The 25,327-nt window shown below is 48.8% G+C and overlaps 1 protein-coding gene across 3 annotated transcripts in view; it reads right to left on the reverse strand.

Annotated features, from left to right (window-relative positions):
- Positions 1-1,297: 1,297 nt before the first annotated feature.
- The window catches only part of KCTD16 (potassium channel tetramerization domain containing 16), a 74,511-nt gene continuing 50,481 nt past the window's right edge, over positions 1,298-25,327 (reverse strand). For 2 of the 3 annotated variants that reach the window (XM_064671657.1, XM_064671658.1), the window contains exon 3: positions 1,298-10,752. In XM_064671657.1, coding sequence (XP_064527727.1) covers positions 10,301-10,752 — 452 coding nt within the window. In that variant the 3' untranslated portion in view covers positions 1,298-10,300. The remainder of the gene's footprint in view (positions 10,753-25,327) is intronic. The other variant, XR_010434497.1, reaches the window with a different exon arrangement.

The raw sequence follows: 25,327 nt of genomic DNA on the forward strand, positions 1-25,327 counted from the left end.
GAGATGTACTGAAATAACCCCAGCTCCGTGCAGAGGGGGGATGGTGTCCCTTTGCCCCCGGCGGTCGATGGGGGGTGGCACAGCTCCCGGGGACAGCAGTTCCCACAACCCGGCTCTCTTCCCGACCCTCCCGCCAGAGCAGCTGGGGAACACCGCCTCTCCTGACAGCCCTTCTCCTCTGGAGAGCTCAACCCTGCCCGGATCACTGTCCCATTAGCACGAAGCTCTGATCCCCAGTGATGTGACTGCCGGGATTTCAGGGCTGTAGACGAGGTCTGGGATGTCAGAGCAAAGGCAAGAACAACCCCGTCGCCTTCTGTTCCGCAGCTCAGCAAATCCAGCTGCTAAAATACATTTACATTGAAGTGTGCTAGAGGATTTTTGACAGCCCGGCACTGTCTAAAGCTGGAAGGCTTCAGCAAACCCTTCCCAGAAAGTTCAAGGGGTTAAATTCCAAGCAGAGTGTCTGCCCAAATTCCTTCTGCTCTCCCAGCTCTATTTCATGGCTAAATGGCTGCTCACAGATATTGAGTTCCCAGTTCAGTCAGCACTAAGTCTCGAAATCAGGAATGTTTTGCTTCAGTAAAGACTAAATAAAAAGTGCTAAAGGGTTTAGATGTGGCAGCCCAATGTGGCACAGGCACACCTAACTGGGAATTTGGTAAGAGGAGGTGCTTTTAGTACCTCCTGACTGCTTTTGCTGGGATCCCTGGGGCAAAATAACCCTAAGAGCTGTGCCTCGTTTTCTCCTCCCATTAAATGGGCATAATAATAAAAATACATCTGGAAAGATACAAAATTTATGCCGTGGAGAGGATGTTTATAGTATTAATGGTTTTAGTGATTTTTTAACGAGTCTCTGATGAACCTATTTTTCTCAAGCTTTTCTTTGGGAGGCAGCTCATTAACATGCAGTATAATTGCTGCAAGTTTTGTTTTTCTTGCTGTGCTTTAAAAATCCTGAGCGTTTTGGGATAATTTTTGAGCCATTTGTGATATTTGTGTCATCACAGCCCTGTTTCACGACTCAGTATCGCACCAAGATCCTGGTACAGCTCAGGGCTCACCCAGAGATGGCGACAAGCATGCAGCTCCTCTTCCCATGGACCTCAGGGGACATTTGCTCATCCACTCCATTTAAATGGGTGCTGGTCTCTCTTTGGAGAGCACCCCAGGAATTGATGTGCTGGGGAGGAGAGGCCAAGGGCTCTGCAGCTTCTCCTGTCACAGGTACCATCTCTATACTCAAGTGCCCACTAGGGGCTCAGCCTGGGTCACACAGATGATGCCAAGTGCCTTTTTTGTCTTTGGTTGATTTTTATTTATCAATAAAACAATACTACAAAACATGGGAAACATCTGCATTAAATACAGACCTGCTGATACTGTGCCAGTTTTTAACCTGCTGTATTTACAGAGCTCTCCCCACAGACACCTCGGCAGCAGTAGCACGGGGGCGGAGGCAGCACCAGTTCCCGGCTCTCGGCAGCAGCAACGGGAGAGAACAGTCGAGGGAGAAGTGAGTATCCGATGCTCTCTGCCCTCACCTGACACCATCCCGTTGTTCCAGTTCCCTGCAGCAGGTTTCCTCATCGCCCTGACTCGGGACAGAGGGGAGAGGCTGGAGGATGCAGGGTTTTGCGTCCCAGGCACTGTTATCCCACCCACATCCTGCCTGACAGTGGAGGGATCTTCTCTCCTGGATACCTCTGAACAAGCTGCTGAGCTACTTGTTTGCTCTGGTTTTGGGGCACAACAATAATTTAGTCCCATTCCTGTCAAGCCCGGAATGACCTGCAGGGTCACACCTCTCCTTGCCCGAGCATCGTGCCAAGGGGGAATCGCCCAGGTCAGGGAGCAGAAGGGGTGACAGAGGGACTGCCCACAGCCTTCCCCACCCCACACCTCCTCCAGAGACTGACCACAGCCTTCCCACCCCCCCACACCTCCTCCACAGACACCAGGCGTGGGGATAGCTTGTCATTTTGGGGGGTTGGGGATTACCTCTGGGGAGGGGTGGCCTCTCCCCTGAAAGGGCTGTGGAAAGCAGTGAGTTTGCTCTTCCCACCCCAACTCACCCTTGTGGCTTACGGCAGCACTCGGCATGGAGCAAGCCCAGTTCTAACCTAGTGCTGCCTACTCTGCTCCCAGGCCAGAACGACTGTAACTCCAGCAGCAAGAAAAAGAAATGTACGTATATGTGTGTGTGTGTGTATATATATATATATATTTCTATATATAAGCTCCTTTAATTATATAGTTGTAAGGCAGATTAAAATCATTTTCTGGTATCACCTGGTATCAAAGGGAATCTCTCCTGTTTTCCATGCACATCATCCAGTGTTGCGCAGGGGAGGTAATTAAATCCTCAGTAATTATTGTGCAGGTGTTCTAACCCGAACACCCACTACTCTTTCACATCTGCCCTGACATGAAAAGAAGACAAGACAGTGCTCAAAAGTGCTCAGAATAGCAAAATTCAGCTTTCTGCCTCAGAATGAGTGTGGGAAGCAGCAGAGGTGAGCTGCTTCTCAGAACTGAGGGGCGTCCTGCTGGAGAGAAGACCTGCCACCCATACTGGGGGTCTCAGCTGCTCCCCGTGTGTTCTCCTGTATGGAGAGATGGATTGTGAGAGACAATCCCAGCGAGGGGTAACAGGGCTGCAGACCCCTGAATTTGCTCAGGAACAGCAGCAGAACTGTCTCCTCGGTTCACCCTGCCCTCTCCCCCAGCTCCTTGGCTCCAGGCAAGGGGTGGCTAATCTGGGAGAAGCTCATCCGAGAGCTGTAAGGGGGGTTTAGGGACACTGGCCCTACTGCAGGTGTGGCTCCGAGGCAGAAGGCAGGTGCCTCCTACAGAGTTCTCTGCCAGGATAGGGATTGTGCCAGGATCACCTGGCTCATGGTGCTGCCAGCACTGGGCTGGTGCCGCAGGTACACCCGGCGAGCAGCCGCCTCACCATCTGAGGAGACACAGCTTCCAACACACTTTGCCTTCCATATGCTTGTGCAGACACTGCAACATCCAAATCCCTGCTACAGGGAAGTACCATATGGGGGAAATGCTGCAAAGATGGATCTTTCACCTTCTCCCAGAAGGGGCCGTTGGAAAGGGCTTCCTCTCAACCACAGCCAAGTACCACAGATTAAAAATAATAATAAAACCAATCATCCCTGGATCCTCAGCTCCACAAGTGAGCCATCATCTGGTTTTCTGGCTTTTTCAGCCCCAGCTTGCCTACAGCGATGCTTCCCAATTCCATCCATGCAGGTATGACTGGGAGCGTTGGGAGCTGGGCCACCCACGTGGCAGTGGCAGCAGGACAGAGCCCTAATTGCTCCCAGAGAGCTGTGCTGAAGGGAGGAAGATCATGGAATCACAGAATGGCCTGGGTGGGAAGGGACCTTAAAGCCCATCTTGTTCTACCCCCTGCCAGGGGAAGGCAGGAACACTTTCCACTAGACCAGGCTGCTCCAATCCCCATCCAACCTGGCCTTGAACACTTCCAGGGATGGGCCAAGATACAGCAGTAACCCCAAATTGTGAATCTGCTGCTCCAAGAACAGCCATGCTGGGGCAGAACAGCTCCTTCCCACCACCTTTTCCCCTTTTATCTTTGCAGCAGCTACTGCAGGAAGGTGAAGTCTTCACTGCTGGACACCATTCCCCAGGGACCTACCTGGGATGGATGACTGAGGGCCAACTCTGGAAAAGGCCACAGCTGGCTACCTCTCCATGTCCCAAAAAGATATCCTGCCTTTCCCCCTGTATCTTTCTCCTCTTGTCATGCCCTGCACCTCCTCCACTTGTAACTCAGCCGCTGGCTGGGATGAAGCCATCCCTTGCCAAGATGTCTTTAAAATGACAAAGGATAAAGTATTTTTGGATACCCTCTGGCAGGTAACCCCTAAGGCAGCAATGGCTTATCCAGCTGCTGGGGCCAGGACTTTCAAATCACAGCATCACAAAATCTCTGTGCGAGACAGGGAGGGAGAAGAACTTTCCCCTGTGACCACTGAACTGTTATTTTCAGACCAATCCAGAAATAAATGAGGAAAAATACCCATCACTTTCACAGGAGAATAATGCCCCACTGGGAGGGAGAGAAGTGGTCACAAGGCCTGATGCTAAATCCCCATGGGCAAGAAAGCCTGGATGGATCTCTGGATGTATTCCTGCGTGTGTATGTGACAGTTGAAAGATACCAACTTATTTATTCTTGTCTGTGCTCTTACAGTGTATATTCACTGCTTTATTTGAATGGCAAGACACAAATTGGCTGCAGTTTTCAGTGGCCCAGCGTCCTGACACCGGTGCTGTGCTACCCCATGCAGGGTCTGACACCCCCCCTGCACATGGAGCAGCTCTTCACTCATCATCCCCTGAGCCAAAGGCCAGCTATGCTTCCAGCAGCAATGCCAGAGCAGAAGGCAGCAGCAACACCTTCACTTCCCACCTCCCAGCCTCTAAAAATGGCATTTTTAGCGCCTGTACCACAGCGACCCAGAAGGTGCCATTGCATGAATGACCCCACACAGGTCACAGCTGTGACTTCATTTTTTCCAAGATCTCTCTTTTTCCTGGTGTTCTTTGCACCAGAGAAATACAGCAGGCTAAAAGCTACAAGATTTTTTTTTTTTTACATACCACAGTAGAAACAGTTACCGAGTTATATTTGTCAGAGTCACAGTAGTTTATGCATATTTGCTATTCACAGACTGCAGAATATTGCCAATAACCTCACTGGTGGGGACTGACAACACGGATACATGCATTCAGGTGAGACCATTAGCAAGGATGTCTATACTGTATTAAGCACATTCATTTTTTTAAACACCTTCCAGTAAAATCGATTCCTTTAAATTTGTAGTTAAAACTTTTTTTTTTTTTCCACAATTACGCACAAAAGAACCTGTAAACAGTTTGACATTACACTTATGTACAAGTGAACCACGTTGGAAAGTCGAGAGGTAATTCAGTGGGTGCCACTTAATCTACATCAATGTGCAACAGACTGACTCAGCCTCAGCGAAGTCATTAAGTGCTGTATGAGGTCCGAAAATGTAACGTAAGCAAGGCCCCGAGAGATCACAACATCACCAAACCCCCTCTACACCCCGTGTTGGCTGGGACAGTATTGCACTGGCAGCACCTGCTCTTTTGTACAACCCCAAATGACTGGGGGGGGAACTGGTCCAGCCACCTCCCTGGGGCTGGGGGTGGCCAGAGGGGACCACAAAGGGGCCCCAGGGAGGACATCATCCCCCTCAACTCCAACGCCCACCCGTTCAGCCAGCTGGGCCCTGCCTCCCTCCTGCTTCACCTCAGTAAGTTTTGTCTGTGTAACTCTGAATTCTGCTTTTTTGTGTTTGCTTTAGCATTGCTATAGTTTAAAATCTGCAATATCCTATTTATAAACGGATTTTTTAGCTAAGTGACATCGATGCCAAGAAAAATAAAGAATGTCTTTTTATAATACAAATAATTTAAAAGTGCTTTTTCTTTTTTTTTTTTTCTGTCCTTTTACTATTAATCTACAAAACCCCGTTGGGGCATAAACTATCCATAAGACTGGACAATTATTTTGTACCATGATACACATGGGGCCTTGTGCATAAAGTACTCTGAAAGTCCATACTCGCCGTGGTAGGAAGGGCTTTGGGAAGGGTAAGGAGCTGGAAAGTTTCCTCCAGCCTTCCTAGGGCTGGGAGAACAGATTGGGACACAGCTGAAGGGCTTGGCTACGTGATGGCCATTGCCAATAAACTCCAACCTTGTCTTCTCCTTCAGCCCACAATTTGAAAATGAAATTAATAAATGGACCACCAAACTAGAATTAAAACACTAAAATGTTCTCCAGAGCACTGTGAAGCCTCTGGAGAGCGTGTGCAGATGGTAAAATAATTTGGTCCCTGTGGGTCTGTGTAAACTGACACATTCTCCCTGTGTCTCCCCCTGATGCTCTGAGTCCTGCTCAGGTGTCTCGAGGTGTTTGGGCACATAACAAAACCCTTGGAAACTGGGAATTCTGCCCAGGAGAGGTGGAAGCTGTCATGGGCACCGGGGCAGGTGGGATGTGGGTGGCTGTGACAGGAGCTGTGTCACCCACCCATAGGGGCAGGGGTTGCTCACCACGTTCCCTCCCCAGCGCCCTAAGCTAAGCTTAAGTAAGACCAGGCCATGATATTTACAGACTGGCTGTGCCACACCATCCCCAAATGACTGGACCTGTGCCACGCAAGCAATGTACATGGATGTGTATGTTCTTACTCATCCTCACTGGGACAAGTGCCCATTTTTCTTGAGAAAAGTTGTTTTAGGGGAGTCTCAGTCCCACTGAAGTCAATGTAAGTTTTTCAGTTAATTTCAACAGAAGTTATATTTGGTCTTCGTTATGTGTGGAAAGTAGCTCAAAGTCCAGTTTGCCCCCAGATATTTTAGAAAGAATAAAGTACTCTGTGAACTGAGTTTAATTTTGGATTGCTACCAAAACTGTCCTAGGGAGAGACATGGGTTCTCTCACTGAAAGTAGAGAGTAGAATTGAGTAGAATATACTTTAGAGCCCCAAACCCATCTGCCTTTCTGGCAATCTCATTCCAGTTTCCTTTTTTCCTCTGAAATACCTTGTCTCCATTCTTCCCTTCATGGCCCCATTTCCCAGCACAGCCTCAGGGAAAAGCCCTGGTAGGAGGAAGGTTCTGGACACACCAAGCATGGGCCACGTTCCCCTCCTCCTGTTGGCCATAGGCTTTGAGGTACCACTTTGACACCCACCTATTGCAGGGATTTCCTGTCCCTGGGAACAGTGAGAGATGCCCACCCCTGAGGGGATGGGGAACAACCTTTCCAAGAAGGCATTGGCACCTGCCTTTCATCCCTAGGAGTGTGATTATATCTATCCAACTACATGGAAGTATATATAGTTTTGTGTCTCTATATGTCCATGGCACTATTTTTAGGAACAGGTCTTCCAGAGTTACTGTCACCCTCCTGCCGCCATCCTGGTGCCTGTAGAAGGTTTGATTGCTCTTTCCTGACCCACTGCCACACACAGCTGAACTATGGGGCCACCATGGAGCAGCATTTTTAATTCCCCTGGTCCCTGTCTCTACCTGCCCATGGTTTTTCCACACCATTGCTGGATGCTCCCATCCCCTGCCCCTGCCCAGTGGTGGCAGAATGAGGTGACCTAAATGTGGCTTTTTGAGGGGGTGCCATGGAACCGGGGTGGTGCAGAGAGAGCAGTGAGTGAGGATGGAGAGAAGGGGAGCTCTGGGCAGCATCCACACAGCTCTGACTCTGCTGGGGAGGAGTGACAGCCCCCCCCCACCACTCAGGCCTCCTGTGTTCCACCTACAGCCCACCAGTCACTGTGAGCAGCACAAAACCTGGCAGCACAGCCCCAGCTCTATACAAGCCACTCATAAAACAACCATACATGTAGTTAGACCAGAACAAGACCCCTTAGTAGCACAGCAGAACACACACAATCATGCACACACACGAGCCCCATGTCTGGGCACTGCCCTCCTCCAGCCCCATCTCAAATTGGGTTTCCCAGCAGGTTCAGCCTGCTTGTGATTACTGAAGTTTAAGACCTTTATTTCTGTAGCACTGGAGAGTAATAACCATTTCATCTCAAACTGGAGACATGAAGGCCACATAAATCAGGCCCACTCAGGCGCATTTCATTTGGTCTAATTTTTCCACAGTTATTAATCACTGAGCAATCCTGTGTCCCCGGAACATCAGCCTGGGAACACACACACACACACATCCAATGCCTGTTCTTCCACTCTCACATGCAGTTTATAGCCCAAATATTTGTGATATTAAAGAGAGACTTGGAAAGATCGGGATTGAAAGGACAAGGTTTTAGCTCCAGTCTGCTGCCAAGGAACAAGGGGACCTGTTCCCAACCCCATTCTCTGCTGGAAATCCGGAGGTTTTCTTGCTTGGTGCCAGAGCAGGAGGGTAAGGTGTGGGAAATGTTTAGCAGGAAAAGAAAAATGTTATAAACTAACCACAACACAACTAAGCAGGGCCAAATGTGTGGATCTTGTGCAAAACATTGGTTTCTGTGGGAACATGTGCCTTTTGAGCCTGTAAGTGGAAGGTGGCACAACAGCCAGGCCTGAACTCCAGCATGAGGGAATGTCCTAAAACCTGAACTCGTTCTAAAGCAGAATTCTGGGAAGCTCTGAGTTTCCTCACTGAGCATTTCCCAGCCCAGAGCCTCTCATTCCCAATCCTTGGTACCAACATGGCATGCCAGCTGTAAGGAATGGCACCTTCTTCATGTACAATCTCCATAGAGGTGGTGACCAGCTGCTACATCCAAGCCCTGTTCTGCCACAACCTGGAGATGTATTGCTGGGAGGGTTTCCCCCTCCCCACAACCAGCTCATGCTTATGGATCCCTCTGGACAAGTATTGCTTCCTATTGTTGCTGGTAAAATGTGCATCCTCACCAAAACACACCTGTGTGCTTGTGAAGACTTCACAGTTCTCTGCCAAACCCCTCTGTCCCAGCTGGGCATGATGGAACCCCACAGGAACCAAGCTTCCGTCTTGCTGGAACTGCATGAGGATCACAGAGAGAACCAGTGCAGATGGGACAGCATCATCTCCCACAGCAACCTCTGGAATTTAGTAGGTGGGAAGCCCTCGAATCTGCAGGATGCTAAATGAGTCAAAATCCAAGTGCTCTGTGCTACCAGCACTGTCATTGTCGGTAGTTTTTTCTATATATATAAAAATCTTCTTTCTGTGCCTTTAGAAAATGAAAAATTTATCCCAAATCCTCCAGCTGGGTTGTTCCCAGATGTGGCCAACACAGGCTAGCTGGAGCAACTAAGTTTTCCATCACTCTCCATGGCTTCCCTCCTTAGCAGCCTGAGCCCCCAGAGCTGATCCCCCCCGGTGCTCCCCTGCTCCCAGTTTGGTTGATCCCACGCCTTTGCCACCTGCCAACCCCCCGACGCTCTCTGGTCTGTGCTGCCATGCTCAGGCCTTACCTGGCCTTGGAACTTCTGCACCCCATAGACCCACCTGCACCCTTTCCCCGTGGGTCAGTGCAGGACCAGCCTTTCCCATGGCTCCGGGGGTGACACGGCACACACGGTGCAGTTTGCTGGCTGTCCCACCATGGGATCTGTGGGATGGAACGCAGGTACCTCCTAGGGTTGTACTTTCTCTTGGCACACACCTACTCTCTCCTCCAACAGTGGATCCCCACACACAAAGCACCATGGGGCTGGTTGGGTGGGTGATTTCTGTGGGTGCTTCTGTGCCGGATGGGATACAGTGCCCTCTGTCCCTGCCAGCTGGGATAGACACCCCTGGCACTTGTGCCTGGCATCCACAAAAACCAGCACAGCCACTCCACACACAGCCGTGGAACCAGCCCTACAGCTTTCCAGCTGGGATCAGCACACCTTTAACCCACTGACACTGGGGAGCTTTGAGGAACACAAGAGGTGTGGGGAGGACACAGAGGGACAAGATCATCCAAAACAAATGGGAGTATTTGCTGATGGTAACAAAGAACCACAGACTGCACCCTGATCTCCACTGAAACGCATTTACAGTGTCTCAGAGAAGGGGTAAAGACAGGGAGAGGGAGCAGGGGAGAGACAGTGAGATGGACTTCTACTGTTCAGCCCTCAAAGACCTGGAGAAGAAACTGAACATCCACAGACGGCTAAAAAATGCGCTTTTCTGAGAAAGTGCAGTTATGAGGAGAGAGCCAGAAAATCTTTAAGCAATATATATTGATATATATATATAGATATATATATACATATATATATACACAGAGATATATATACACACATATATATATGCACATATATATATATACACATGCTTAAACTGCCACGGCAGAGCTTGGGGCTTCGCAGTGTGCACCTCCCTCCAAACAGATGTGCTCTGAGCTGGACACAGAGGGCACGGAGCTCACATCCCCCTGACCTGCCTGTTCCCAGGCCACGCTCCCACGGCACTGGCAGCTGCATGCAACCATCCCTTGGCATGGGTCTGGTTGTGCCCTTAAGGTTTTCAGCTTGTGTAAGACTCCGAGTTTACAAACGAAAGCGTTTGTCATTGTGCTTCCAGGACTGCAAAAAATATCGTTACCCTACGACTAGAAATGTTAAGGTGAAATAGGCAAATTAGGCAGTACTAGAGATGGATTTTGGTTTCGGTGACCTAATAAATAATTATTATTGGGAATTATTTTTGTATCACTTAGGATCTGTCTCTAATGTAACAAGGTCATGTGCTCTCCCCACCCTGAGCCTAAAGGTGGTACTTCCGCAGCAGTTCAGATTGCCAGGGGTGTTTCCTCTCGGGAAACCGGTCTGGGATTTTGATTTTGAGGAAATCCTGGATACATTTTTCCAGCTCCTCCTCAATGGAGAGCTTCTCCTTCACTGCTTTTTTCTTGCTGGAGTTGGACTCCCGGGAGCCAGAGGTGAGAGTCCGGAGCAGGTCGCTCTTCCTGCGGATCTCGGACTGCTGCAGCAGCTGCACAGGGCCCTTCTTGGCCGGCCGGTCCAGAGTCTGTATGTTGGTCTGGCGCGTGACAGGGCCGCAGATGACGGTCTCCTGGGGGGAGCTGGCCTCCGACTGGCTGTCGCAGCTGGATGTTGACAGCTCGTTGCAGGATGTGCCGCTCTCTCCCTCCTTGTCGCCTTTGCCGTTCTTGCAGCAGCAGTCGCAGTGGGACGAGGACCACCGGGAGGGCTCACCTGCAAGAGGAACAGAGATTGCCTGGGGTGACCAACAGCTCCAGACCCCCACCCACACTCAGGACAGGCTGCTCAGCCCTGCCGGGACCACGGGGGCCGGGGTGGACACAGGCAGCCAGTGCCACAGGAACCCTTGCAGGGAACTTCCCTGAACGTCACCACAAACTGCCAGCAAACCCTCCAACCAGTCGCAATCAGGAGCTGATTCCTATTAACCCTGGAACTCCTCCATCCATTCTGCTGGCATGTGCTGCTCAGGTCCCTGCAATATCCAATGTGGGTCTGAAAATTTTCTGAGATCCTCAGTGAGAAATCTCCACTCAAGGATCCATGTTTAACCTGAGTGAGGGACCACAGCTGGAGCACCCAATTTCTCCAGACACCCTTTCTTCTCTGAGGCTCAATTGCTGAGCCAGCTGGGGCTGCCAGATGGTGCAGCCAGCATCGCCAGCCTCTGTCCTTGTGGGCATCAAACCCCAGCATCCCCTTACCCTCCCCAAACCCGATGCTGTGGGTGTCCCACCTGCCCCTGAGCAGTCTCCCCACACACGAGGGCCTGGTCACACACAAACCAGAGGCTTTGAGGAAACACAGTCCTCATTTGCATGACCTCAGTGATGGAACCACAGGACAGTATCTATTTCCTGATTCGTGCGGTGGAGGGATGGAATTTTTGTTTTTCAGCTGGAATCCTGCCCAGCCGCAGTAATCCGTGACAAAGGGGAGAGCTGGCACTGCTAACAACTGCTCCCTGACCACACCGCAGTCATCACGGAGATAAATGTCATTTGGAAGCATCCATCTTCCCACTAAAATGGAAGTACCATTCCCAGCTCATGCAGAGTAGTAACATTATCCAAACCAAGAGAAGCATCATTAAGCTTTGCAACATCAGAGCAGCACTGCAGCCCCTGGTCTCATCTGTGACCCAGAGTCCCACTGCAGCTCCATCCCCAGAGTCACATCCCAGGGTTGAGGGGTCTCTTACAGCGGGACAAGGAGCAGGGGACAGGATGGTCTGGTCAGAGCCACAACACTGCCCTGGGGTTTGCAGCAGTGACAGGTGACACACAGTGCCAGGGTCACAGCCCTGCCAGGGCTCCAGTGGAGCAGCAGGAGGTGAGGCCAACGAGGAAACCTCCTCACACCACGGGCTGAGGGGACAGTTTGGTGTCACCATTCCAGACACAGACCCTCACCAAAAAATGGGGGGAAAAAAGGAAAAATAAAACGGCCAATTTGCAGCTCCTGAGCCCAAGGATTAGAGCCTGGAGTACGGGCCCTGTGAGCTCATGGTGGTTACAAAGCCACTGACAGTCACTGCCCTGCTCTTCTGTGTCTCCATCTTTTCTCAACTGAGAACACAGAGCACGTAATTTACAGGAACAGGCAGAAAAACAAAGTCACCAAGCCTCCTCATCTCCTCCTTCCTCTTCCTTGTCAATGATGAAGGAGTCTCTCGGTCTGTGAGCTGTGGGGCTACATCTAATTTACAGACTCGCTTCAATTCTGTCCTGTATCTTGTCTTAAAACAGTCAATAATGGCTAAATTGAAGATTTTTATCATTTGCTGGGCTTGGACAAAGGCACCATGTACTGAGCCCGTGTAAAACCCTGATCACGTGTGCTCTGAGAACACTTCCAGGAGCTGTGTGGATTCCAGCTCCTTATTGCAGCTGACATTCCAGCTCCGTGAGGGTTTTTCTGATGGCTGCTCCCTGCGAGGGCTGGCTCCAGAGCTCTGCCCTTCCCAAACACAGAGTGAGTGATTCCAGCAAGCAGCCACTACTGCTTGGAAGGCAAAATCAATCAGGTGGAAGCAGTGAGCATTTTTGTGGCCAGCCCTGGAGAGCAGGTTGGTGTGGGAAGGGAGAGTCTCCATCCCAGCAGTTCCTGCTCAGCCCCTGTGAGCACTTTCGCTCTTCTCACCTGTAAATCAGTGATTTTCCCCATGTCGCCTCTGTGCATTTAAGGACAACAGTGAATCCTAACAGAGGAAACACATTTGACAAGCAGCAGTGCTGCCACCAGCTCTTTCCCAACATGTTTTCCCTCTGGACACTGTCTCCCTCCTTCCCAGTGAACAGCAGGACCAAGCTCGTGGCAGCAGCATGGGGGATGCTTGCCTGCCCCAGCACCAGAGTAACTTGTTCCTGTTGCCCTCGCTGCTGACCCCTCACACCAAACTGAATGAAGTCTGAGAAACAGTGAAAAACGAGCTGAGAGGGAGAAGGTTATTGCTCAGGTCAGTTGCCATTAGCACCGTGTAACCTCCTCCCACCTCCCACCGCCGGCTCTGAGCGTGGCACTTCTCGTGCCCTCCTAACAGCTTCCAAGCCAATTCATAGGGACATTCAGCCAAACCACATCTACATCCCACAGCAGAGGGACAGTCCATGAAACCCAAAGGGCTGCACTCACCCAGCCAAGGAACAGAGGTCCAAAACACGCCTTAAGTGCCCAAACAGCCCAAATCAATCATCAACCCCTGAACATCCGCCCCTGCAGCAGCACAGGACATTGCTATGATCATCCAGTGAAAGTCTGTAAGTCTGCCCTCATGTTCAGCACATGCTCAGGTCACAGACATGCTTCTCCCAGCTGTAACTTCATGGCTGTCATACAATCCCAGAATGATTTGGGTTGGAAGGGACCTTAAAGCTCATCTCATTCCAACCCCCTGCTCTGGGCAGGGATACCTTCCACTATACCAGGTTACTTCAACCCGGCCTTGAACGCTTCCAGGGATGGGGCAGCCACAGCTTCCATGGGCTGTGGGGAAGAAGGGACTCAGCCACCTGTGTCCTGGCCAGACCCACCTCGGGGTTTGTGGCTTGTGCAGAGGGACCCACCAGCTGCCATCAGGCAAAACTACAGTATAAACTTCATTATCACAAAACAAGGCTTTTATAAGTCAATTAAGACCTAATAGATGCTAATTTCAGTTAATGAATATTCACCAACTCTGGGCATACCACAGGTGAGCCGGGAGGCAGAAACTCATCTATTCACGAGGCAGAACTGCAGAACCCAGGCGAGATGTGGTACTGGGAACAGCCACAGGGTTTGGAGATGCTCCCTGGGCAGAGGCCTCCCCTGGCACCAATGCTCAGTGAGCTGGCCTGGGCCAGCTGGTGGGGAAGGGGCTCATGGGACAGAAAGATCTCCAGACCACTGGGAAATGTGAAAGCTCAGCTAAGCTGCTGGTGCTGCAGGGAGAGCTCCAGCCAGGTTGATCTTTCTGCACCCTGAACTGCTCCTCCACTCTGAGAAAACCACGGGGTAGAGGAGAACAGGTGTCTTTTTGTTAACAACCACCTCCCCACACTGGGGCACCCTCTCACACTGCCCAGCAGGAGCCTTTTGATTAGAGGAAAACTGCTGCCAGGGTCACTTTTTTCCTTTGGACAACATTTTGCCATGAAATAAACAGTTTTGCCAGAGCCCCAGGAATAATCTCAGTGCCACAGGTGAGAGATTTCACTGAGTTTGAGTCTGGGTCAGCAGAAAACATTTGTTCCCTATGGTAAGGCATTAGTGTTCAGTGTGCAGGGGATGTGCATCTCCTGGGCTGGGGGATTTGCACAGCTCCCAACAGTGTATATCTAACCAGCTCTCCTCACCCCAGATTTAAGTGCTTTCAGAGTGACAGACAGAACCAAAAGGAGAAAAAGAACTATTTCTCTGTGTTTAGCAGCAAGAGGGAAGCACCTGCAGCAGCATTCACCCTGCAGGACCCAGGGCTGGGCAACTAGAGGTGCTGAGCCTGAGCTCGGCCATGACTCTGGTGCAAACCAAGCATTGTGCTCATTTAACCATCGAATTCATTAATTAATGTCTAAATGCTATGAGATTCTTAGATAAAAGTGGCTAATTAATTCTGGCCTGGCTTTCCTGCTTTCCTCCCTGATCTCAGCACATTTCTCTCCCAGTGCCCTAATTATAATTATTATTATTAGAAGCTTCTGAAGCAGCAGCAAAGCCTCTGATGTATAATTGACACACAAACCATCAGCCACCCCGTTTTCCCCTTCTCTCCCTCCTTCCCAACAAACACACTGCAAGGAAGGAATGGGAAATCTCCAGTGGTTGGCTGCTGTAAGAAAACAGAGGAGCAGAGAGGAGTGGGATATAAACCAAGATTAGCACAGGACCTTAAAACCAAATTCAACACAGAGTTTTATGGTGAAGGATGGCACAGACCCTACCCCAACCAAGTCCAGCTCAGACATGGAGGTGTTTAAATTTGGAAGTGCTGATCCTGGCATGAACAGCCCAATGCAGATCGCCCTGGGGGTCTCAGGGCAGGGGTCCCCCATCCCCATCCCTCTGCCCCCCTGCCCCCCAGTGGTTACCACTGAAGAGCAGAGGGGTTGCAGAAAAACCTGAGGTGTCTGAAAGTGCCCCGAAGCCTAGTTCCACAGCAGGCTGGGACATCTCCCTCCGCCCCCTCACTCCAAGGGACTTTAAGAAGGAGGTTTTTGAGTTAATTCACCCAGAAAAAGGCTAACAGGGAATTTCTTACTATTCAAATGTAAATACCACCCATAGGTGACTCCCAACCAAGTCCTGTTTGACCAAGTAGCTGCACACAGGTCTGAGTCTGGTCTCAGCCTCTCCCTGTCCCCAGCATTGAATCCCCCCAGATTTAATACCAAACAAATTATCCAGCTGCTGTACTGGATAGAAATCATCCCCCACAGCTTTCCAGGCCCACCTGGGAGCACAGTGGGAGCACAGCCACACATGTGACACCTCTGACAGTCACAGGAGGAAGGGTTGAATACTTCTTGGGCATTTTTTCACTGGTAAATGCTGCTGTCTTGAAATATTCTAAAGGAGCACAGTGGCTGTGATGACATTTGCACTGGGAACGTGCTCAGCCAGATCATGACAACACCTCCTTGCATTTTGACATCTGTGTTACAACTTTAATATCACACCATATATAGTTAATTTTCTGTTATAATGCTTCAGACCTATAGAAGTACAATGTTGTGATATTTCAGAATAAGTGTTACAAATTACCATTTTACAGGAAATTTCAAAATTTTTATTTTTTTGCCTACTGAATTTGGACTGGAAGTCCCTAGGTGAGAGACAACATGCCAGGGGATGGGAACTGTGCTCTCACATAACTCTGACCTCACAGGCAGATGGCCTCATTCTCAGAACTATACTTCTTTTATTCAGTTTCTGCAGTTTTCAAAGCCCTTTTTCCTGAAGTCTGTGGCCTGTTCCAGGAACGGTGTCACACCATCCCAGGAGTGTCCAGCAGGAGTCATGGCTGGGAAGGGACAATGTTCCCAGGCAGGGCACAGAGCTAGGTACTGTCTGATGCCTGGCTTTGAGGCAGGCAGGGATATTTTCTGTGTCCAGACTCTCTACCTCCATGTGTGTGGCTGTACCAACCTCCCAGTCTGTGACCATCATTTAAGCCATGTTTCCCGCTGTTCCTAATCCAATCTGGTCTACTTACGTTGTCCTTTCACCTTTTATTCTTCTTCCAGCTTCTTCTGCTTTAGGGCTTTGATGTTGGTTTTGATTTTTTATTTCTGTTTCACATTCCTTTTCTCCTTCCTTGTCCCATGACTTTTACCTCTCCCCTGTCTTGGGGCTTTGCTGTATCCTCCACACTAATCTCTTCTCTTGGGGCTATTGCAACACCTGATTTCCATTTGGGTTGTAATTAACCACACTGCCCAGGCAGGACCTTTGGCAGGCAGGAACAGGGTGATCCCCAACCTGTGGGGACACCTCCTGACCCGCTCTCCATCCCACTGGGGTCCCATCACCTGTGTGTATGAGGGGCTGATGCCCTCGCCTCTGAGCTCACCTTTGTCTTCAACCTTGTGAAGCCAGTGTTCACCTTTCAACACCAAAAAATGAAGTGTGGAAGCTTTTAAAAATGTCACCCCTTGTTCATATGGCAAATCAAAACTGGATTGCCTCTGGGGCCCAGGATAAGTGAACGTTGGTGAGGTGACAATTTGATTTAGATCACGCACTCATGCGAGCCCAGCGCCTCCGACAGGTTTGCATCCATGCAGGAATTAAAGGTGTTGTGATTGATGAGAGACCAAGCTCTAATTGCTGTTTTAATAAATACATTCTGACGTGGTAATCGAGCCAGATTTATCAGAAGAAAATGTCCCTGTCTAAATAAAATTACCAAGGTAAAGCTGAGGAACAATGACAAATGCCAGGCAGTAACAGGCTCCAGGATCCACACTGGCAGCAGAGTGGACACACTGTGGGTTTATTCGTATTTAGGATCAAGTATCTTCAGTAAAATTTCAGTGAGAAAAAAACGGGGAAGTACTTGGTAGTAATGTCATTGGTTTGAACCCTCCCATATGTTCAAAGCCAGGACTGGGGGGAGGAAGGGAACCAGGGAAGGAAGGGAATCCACAGGTGTTTCAGCCCCCTTAGCAAGCTCATACAATTTTTACTCTTGTTGGGGAAGCTGTGGTGCTTGAGCTGCTTCCCGTAGATTCCTGGTTCCTTCCTAGCCCAGTCTACAAATTTCAATTTTCTATTTCAAAGCTTTTTTCATTTATATATTCCGAACTTGCCAACTTAATATAAACCCCAGAATTGTTCTTGTTCAGCCATGATCTCTCTTTTGTATGCAAAGAGGATTTCAGCCAGTCCCCAGCAGCACAGGCACTTCCATCAGGAGCCCAGCACATTGTCATTTTACCAACACTCCTGCAATCTTTCCTAGAAAACTCAGTTCAGGAAATGAACTTCTGTAAGAGTATCAAATTTGTTTGGAAATAAAAATAAGTTCCCCAAATGGTGGAGAAAAATAAGAGACCTGGTGTTAAAATACCAGAAGGCATTTTAAATGAGCCAAAATATTTATATATGGCTCTATCTCAAAGTAACATGTGATGAAGTTAAAACTTGGAGCGGAAAGAGAAGCCCGAAGTGTGAACAGCAGTGTGGTGAGAAACGGAAAGCGCTGGGAGAAATTGGTCAACATGGTCATGGATGTTGTCAGACTTTCTGAAAGCTGTGGTGTATCCCATGTCATACAGATGACTCCTTGCACTTCATAACAGAAGATTTTTAGAGCAGAAAACTCCTTCCATGGTCAATTTATTCTTTTGGGCATCACTTTGCTGTGTAATTTTTGACTCTACTGGCGTCCCCTGTGCTGGCTCACCTGGAGACTCAGCCTGGACCTGGGCTACTCATCACTTGTCTAAAAGTGTCCTGAGAGGACCCTTCAGCTTCAGGTGTCTCCCACCTGGGCAGGCAGGTGGTGGCAGTGGCTGCAGGAGCAGCCTGGCCTTACCCGCATCCTTCCCAGTGGATGTGGTGGCTGTCCTGCTCTGCACCCTCCAAACCAGCACAACACATGAAGGAGACAGCCTAGAGGGGCTCCAGGCAGTCTCCTCAGCAGGTCTGATGGAACCTGTGCAGATTTTCGGGTTGGGGGGCAGCAGGAGAACCCACGGCTCAGGACATCTCACCCTTAAGTGACTCACTGCCGTGCTCAGGAAACTGTTCTGCCTCTCACTGTGAAGATGTGCAGTGATACCTCAGCAAGTGTCTCCATCATTAATTCAGGTCATCTGTCAACTTTTAATTGTTTCTGATTATGGTCTCTTCAAATCAATCCTTTTTTTAAAGCTCTTTATCAGCCTGGCCGTAGCTGTGTGCTTAACCAAATCCTTCTCTGTGAGCACTGAAACCACTCTGGCCTGCATAGCCCAGACTTATCTGCACAACCCAGATCTACCTACACAATCCAGACCTATTTGCACAGTCCAGATTCATCTGGACTGCCTTCCAGTCTTTTAGTTCTCACCCAGATCTGCCTTCCTGTCTTTTAGTTCTCATCCACTAAGGAAATCCTTGGCCAGGCTGAAGCAGGGGCAGGGCTGAGCAATGCTCTTCCAATTCTCACTGGTATTTTTCATTGATGGTTTAGCAAGGACTTTGACTGAAGAAGAACAGTAAAATGACCAGCTTGGTTTGTAGGAAAGGCTGGAGAGATCTGAGCATTCAGCATTCCAATATAAGTAGTAATTCAAGCAGTAATTCAGTACTGCTTCCTTGCTTTGTGCTCCCCTTTCCCAGTGCTCTGACTAGAAACAATATTTGGCCATCAGCACAGAGGCATTTAAGTGTATTTTCCTCTGGGAAAATGACATTGATATGAGAACCTGACACCCAAGTTTTCTTCCACTCACAGTGTTTGCTCTTTCTGTCCTGCCATCTCCAGCTCTTGTAAGTTTAGTGCACAGAGAATTAATAGCTGCCACTACTGGCACCTTCCTTCTTCAAGTCCAGTCTTGCTCCCTCAAATTTAAGACTCTTCTGAATATTTTTTGATTTATTAATGATGTATTATCTTAATACAGTACCTTATCTTAATACAGCCTTTCCTTTTATCTTTTGTTACTTAAAATTTATGCTCAAGAACTTGAAAGTGAAGTTTGATGGAATTAAACCACTCTGGGCTAAGGAGTAAGGGCTTTCCTTGTCCTCTCTGGACAATTCTCAGGAGTGACCCATGGCATGGGTAAAGAGCTGCACCAAAAGGCATGAAACCCTCTGGTCATACAGCAAACTGACAGCCAGAATCCAGGGAAGTGATGCAGGCCAGGCATTAGACCAGGTTGCTCCAAGCCCCATCCAACCTGGCCTTGGACACTTCCAGGGATGGGGAGTCCACAAAGTCTCTGGGCAATATATAGGTATTTCCATACCTATAAGTAAATCCCCAATTTACATTAAACTTGAGCCCCGTTTTGAACACCTGTTTTAATTACCAAAGCCAAAGTGTGGATTGTTCCTGCTTCTATAAGATCTGTATTTTAAACTGCTGACAGATGGTTGTGCTAATGTGGGAGCCACAATTTTTGAATTTTTGAAAATTAGAGCTCATGAACTCAAAAATGCTCTGGAGATCCGAAGTTATCATGTCAGCCTATGTTGTTCCAATTAATTGCAATCAATTGCTAATTGAGAGCTATTTTAAGACTTGTCATTACTCTGAACATAATGTAGAATAAATTGCGTGTTCCCCTTTACCCCCCACCACAAATGACATCAATGCAAAGAAATCTCAGGAAACGGAGTGAAAAAGAGTAACAGGAACCTGATACCTGATCACCTTCTGCCTCTTTGGCAGGTACAACAAAACCAGGAGCTGTAGATTTAGAAAAGTAAGAAATAAGGGCTGAGACAAGGAATCTCAGGGACTTCCTGGGGCTTCACCTCTAAAACCTGCAAAAACAGCAGCTCTGATATTACTCGTATTTTAACAAGCTGGAAGTAGACGATCTTTAAGATCCCCTCCAACCCAAGCCTTTCTCTGATTCTGTGATTCTCTGATCCTATGATATACCCCTGGCGACAGGAAACACTGTTTGGAATGGGTTTATTGGGGAGAGCAGTTGGTTTGGCTTTAGCTTGACTGGCTTTACAGCAACGGCCCCAAATCCTGACAGAGCTACATTGACATAAAAATCAAATGACCTAAATAACTGTACAGCATTAGGCAACAGGCTGGATGCTTCCTGCAAAGCTGGTGAAGCAGGCAAATCCAACAGGGATAGAACTCTCAGAGGCACAAGGCACTGACGAGACCAGCACTCAAAGACAGCGAGTCTGTCACTCAACGTCGACGCTCAGACGCGCACCAGCTTGACAAGCTATTTCATGATGTCAAGTAGAAAAATCCCCAGGCAGAGAGCTAACTAATTCTTAAATGAGGAGCTTCTGCTAACAGCGCCGATTTCAACCAACAGCTAAGATATTTTTTAAATCCATCTACAGTTCGGCTGTCTTTTCATGGCATTTTACTGTGGTTACAGTCAGAGCAAACCCAGCCCTCCTTTTGAAAGACCCAACTCTGACTTTTTTCTCCTGATTATTTAATCATATATTCTCTTCCCGTTTATTTCCCACCTGGTCCTCATACATAAATATATCCTATATATAAATCTATCTCTCCTTGGATCCTGTCAGTGGCCTCTGTGTGCAATTATCCTTGCCATCATCACATGGACAAATTCACCTCTTTCACCTCTCATTTGTTCTGTTCTTGCAGTCGCTCCAGTTTCTTCCCTCTCATCTTTTACTCTCAGTATCAAGTGATTTGCTATTCTTGGAGTATCCTCCCCTTGTCTCTTTGTCTCTGCTCCAGTGCTGTTCCCAAAAGTCACCCTTCCCAGGAGGAGTTCACAGGGGCTCCTCAGTCAACTCTCCCCTGGGCTCTGCAGTCCAGTTCTTTGGGTTTCCAACTTCTTGTCTGTCTGCTTTACCAGTCCTTTCCCTTCACTTCCCACATTCACAGCAGGGGGGGGTTGTAATGCTATAAACCAATAATTAAGCTGTGTAACTGGGCTATAAATCAATAATTAAGCTGTCTAAAAGGCAGGAAGTTGTTATAACGCACAACTGAAGTGAGGCTACTGAAAAGGGGGGGTGGTGGGAGGAGATTCTTTGAATTTAAACTCAAGATTACTAAAGGTGACTTAACACAGCCCTGCAGCTCACCCTTACAGCTCACGGGATGGCTGAGCAGCCTCCCAGGGAGGAGAGGAGAGGATCAGCTGCCAGCCCCTGCTGTCTCCTGGGAAGGGAACCCCCAAGAAGGGGTCTCCAGCCTCTCCCCATGCTGGCAAAGCTCAATGCCCATGTTGGATGCCATGTGAAGGGTGGGAGTTGGAGGAAACCAGCTCTTCCATGGTGGCTCCTGTAGATCTTCCAGCAGTACCCAAGGACCTGGAGGGGAGTTGCTCCCATTCAGACCGCTTGTGAAGCACCACTGAGAACCCCTGCACAGCCAATGGAGACGCTGCAGGAGCAGCCTGGAGTCATCAGCCCACAATGAGTTTATTAGTGGCATTTCTTCTCTGCCTCGTTTAGCCCTGTGTGCTGTGTTGTCCCCCAGGCCTTGCTGGCAGCGGCAGAGCTGAGAGGAACAGCTGCTTTCTGGATGGGGAACAGTGACATGATGAATGTCGTTATTACGGCGGGAGATGGACCATGGCTGGTGCACCTGGACCAGGCACAGCGAGAGGGGTGAGAGCAGCAAAGCAGCCAGAGATGGTTCTGCTGAGAGATCCAGCTGAAAAAGTTTCTTATGAAAACAATTACTTTGGAAATCACTTTCCCTTTTCCTGCTTAAAGCCCTTACTGATCTCCTAATTAGGAGGTTGTGGCGAGGTGGGGGTCAGCCTCTTCCCACAGGCAATGAGAGATAGGACAAGAGGAAACAGCCTCAAGTTGCACCAGGGAAGGTCCAGATTGCACATCAGGGAAAATTTCTGTACTGAAAGAATGTTTAAGCATTGGAACCGGCTGTCCAGGCAGTGGTGGAGTCACCATCCCTGGAAGTGTTCAAAAACCAAGTAGATGTGGCACTTTCTGATATGGTTTGGTGGACATGGTGGTGTTCAGTCAAAGGTTGGACTTGATGACCTTGGAGGTCCTTTTCAACCTTAATGATTCCATGATTCTAATTGCCATTATATGGTTTGAAGCAGTCTAAGGACCTTCGCTTACCCTTTATTGTTGTGCAAAACGGCCACTCCTGGCCCAAGAAGGGACACCAGTGGCACTGCTAGGAGCTCCTGGTGGCTGCAGCACCCCTTGCCCATGTGGGCTGCATGCTGAGGAGCTTCCCCATAGACCCAAGGCACTCTTCCTCCATCCTAAGGATTCATCCCCAAATGAAGGCCCACATCACTTCCCTAGTTACCAGGAATTAGCTGCCTTCCATACCTAAAAGGAGCTTACTGGAAGGGTGGAGAAGGACTTTTCACAAGGGCATGGAGTGACAGGGCAAGGGGGAAAGGACTTAAGCCAATGGAGGACAGGGATAGATCAGATACTAGGAAGAAAACCTTCCCTATGAGTGTGGTGAGGCCCTGGCACAGGTTGCCCAGAGAAGCAGTGGCTGCTCCATCCCTGGAAGTGTTCAAGGACAGGTTGGATGGGGCTTGGAATAACCTGTTCTAATGGAAGGTGTCCCTGTGCGTGGCAAGGAGTGGAACAAGATGAGCTTTTAGGTCCCTTCCAACCCAAACCATCCTGGGATTCTATGATTCTATAGGGAGAGTCAGCTGCAGAAGCTGTCCAGCAGTGCTGCAGGGCATTCCCTGCTTTTTTATCACTCAGATGGCATTTTACCCTGACAATGGACACTAACAAACAACTCAGGTTCTTTGTTGCAGCCCTGAATTTGCACTAGTTCTGAACCAGCTGCATCCTTCATAAACACATTCTGAGGAAGAGCTCTGTGTGGCACTGGCAGACCCAGCAATGGATCATGGTGCAGGACAGCAGTGCCAGCCCAGAGCTGTGACACAGAGTGGTGTGTGTGGGGTGGTGGCTCATCATCCACCCAGACTGCTCATCCTCACCGGCTCCTGCTCCCACCAGCACGAGAGAACACTGCAGCTCCATAGAAAACCAGAGAGTGAGGGGCTGTGGGGTAAGGAAGCTGTGAGAAGCTGTTGATTTTTAATTATCTGAAGCATGCCCAAGAGAGTTGTTGCCAGCAGAAAGGAGGGATGGTCCAACCCCACAGCAGGAGCATGGATGGTGTTGGCATTTTGCATCAAGGCCATCACATTTGTGGGACTATCAGATATCCCTTTCCATAGGGGCAGATGCTCATTTTTTATGAGCTATTTAAGACACTCTCTCTGGAAGTTTTCTTATTTTTTCCCTGTCTGAACCTCATAAACTGGGCTTCTGCTCTACAGAGATAAATTTGATTTATGTGAGAAACATTTCCAGGCACAGTGGGCTTTGCCTTAAACCCTGTATCTCGTTGTTCAGTGTTGCTGTGGCTTAGCTTGGTTTATTTTCTATCCTCTAAGTGGTGAATTGAACTTTCAGAAATGAATGGTTTGGTTTATCTGATTTAGCATCTAGAGCAAAGCACTTTTGCATCAAATAAATGCAGGCAGTGGGAGACCCTCCAGACACTACTTTATTCCAAACATTTTCAGCACCGGTTTCAAGAGCAATTAAGTTACCCATGCCTGGGCAATCCTAAATGCTCTGAGATCACAAGCTTTTCCCTTCCATGGAGGGTTTTGAAGGGATGGGGATGGTGCTGAATTGTGGCAGGGACAGCCCCACTGTGGCTGGGCTCATCATCCGTTGCACGCAAGGCTCTGGAGGGCACCAGCTCTGAGTGCTCTCATCTTGTGTAGCATCAATGAAACACACATCTCGTTCCATTTTTGCAATGTATAAAAAGAATAAAAGTAGAAACCAGCCAAAGTCCAACGTGCCCCATCACTTCCAACATCAGAAAAGGTGCTGTGGGAAAAGGGATGAGCAATTCCAGAAAATGAATCAGAACATCGATGAAGAGGCTCCAAGGGAGTAAATCCAAGTGAAGTCTGGGATGAATCACATTTAGAGACGGAAAACACAGCACAACATCCACGCTCAGTGACAGAGGTGATGTGTGGAACACACCAGACCAGATACAATTCTCTCTGTGAAGTGAGAGGGAGGTGGTCACAGAGAGGCAGGTGGGGCTGTGGGGTCCTTGACTGTCCCCAGCCTTGGGACCACCCGACCAACCCTGCAGCAGTGCCATCCCTTGGTACAAAACAGCAGCAGTTACACACATGTCCTGTGGGAAGGGTTTTCTACCAGGTACTGAAAGACTCTTCCCTAGTGAGTCCAGAGGATAACTTGACTTTTTTGAGGTGGGCAGACTGTGTTGCCCATCTGGGGCCTGTCTGGCCCTATCCAGCACTGGGTTGGAGAGGTTTGGGGAAAATAAACTAAACTGGTTTGAGTTAACTAACCTCCAGCTCTGCCTTGCAGTTACAGAAGAAGAAAATAATTTTTTTTCCCCTGCTAAATCTGACAGATTATTTGATTTTTTTTCCATATTTTTCTAAAGGAGAATGCAAAACTCTGTAGGGATATTAGAGGTTCCTATTAAACTTCTCTGGAGGACTGCAGTAAATCTCAATGATTATGAGCCCAGCACAACTGTGGTATTCACAGGCAGTCTCAGAGCATTACAGATGTATTCAAAATCATAATAATGGAAGGAGTTTTCTACACGCTGTAATGTGGGAATGCATCAAACACGGAAAAATTGGACTAACTGTCCTTTGACCTAGAAGAAATGCTGAAAATTTAAGTAAGCTCTCAGCTATGTACAGACGTGATCCTAATCCCTCTGGAAATAATGTGAGCATTTCTGCTGACTGGAAAAGACTTCAAAAGAGCCCACCAGCTGCAGCTGCAGCCTCGTGCTCCTCACCTCACACACACTTCATTGCTTCAGAAATCACCACGTCTCACAGCTACCCCAGAGCTAATGAGGCAGATTGTGAAGGCTGGCTGAATCTAAAGAAAACTTCAGAGGGAAAAAAAATATATATACAGAGTTAATTTGAGGGTTGGTGTGTCAGGCTTCCCCAGCTGGAATAGCAATTCCTCTTCAGTACAGCACAGAGTACTGATGGAGCAGGAACAGGTCATGGGGAGCACTGACCTGGCTCTGGCCACTTGGGCAACCCCTCTGTTGGCACAATGTGACCTGTGAGTGTTGCAGAGGAAACCTCCATCT

The sequence above is a fragment of the Pseudopipra pipra genome, chromosome 15 (assembly GCF_036250125.1).
Source record: "Pseudopipra pipra isolate bDixPip1 chromosome 15, bDixPip1.hap1, whole genome shotgun sequence".
Classification (NCBI taxonomy): domain Eukaryota; kingdom Metazoa; phylum Chordata; class Aves; order Passeriformes; family Pipridae; genus Pseudopipra; species Pseudopipra pipra.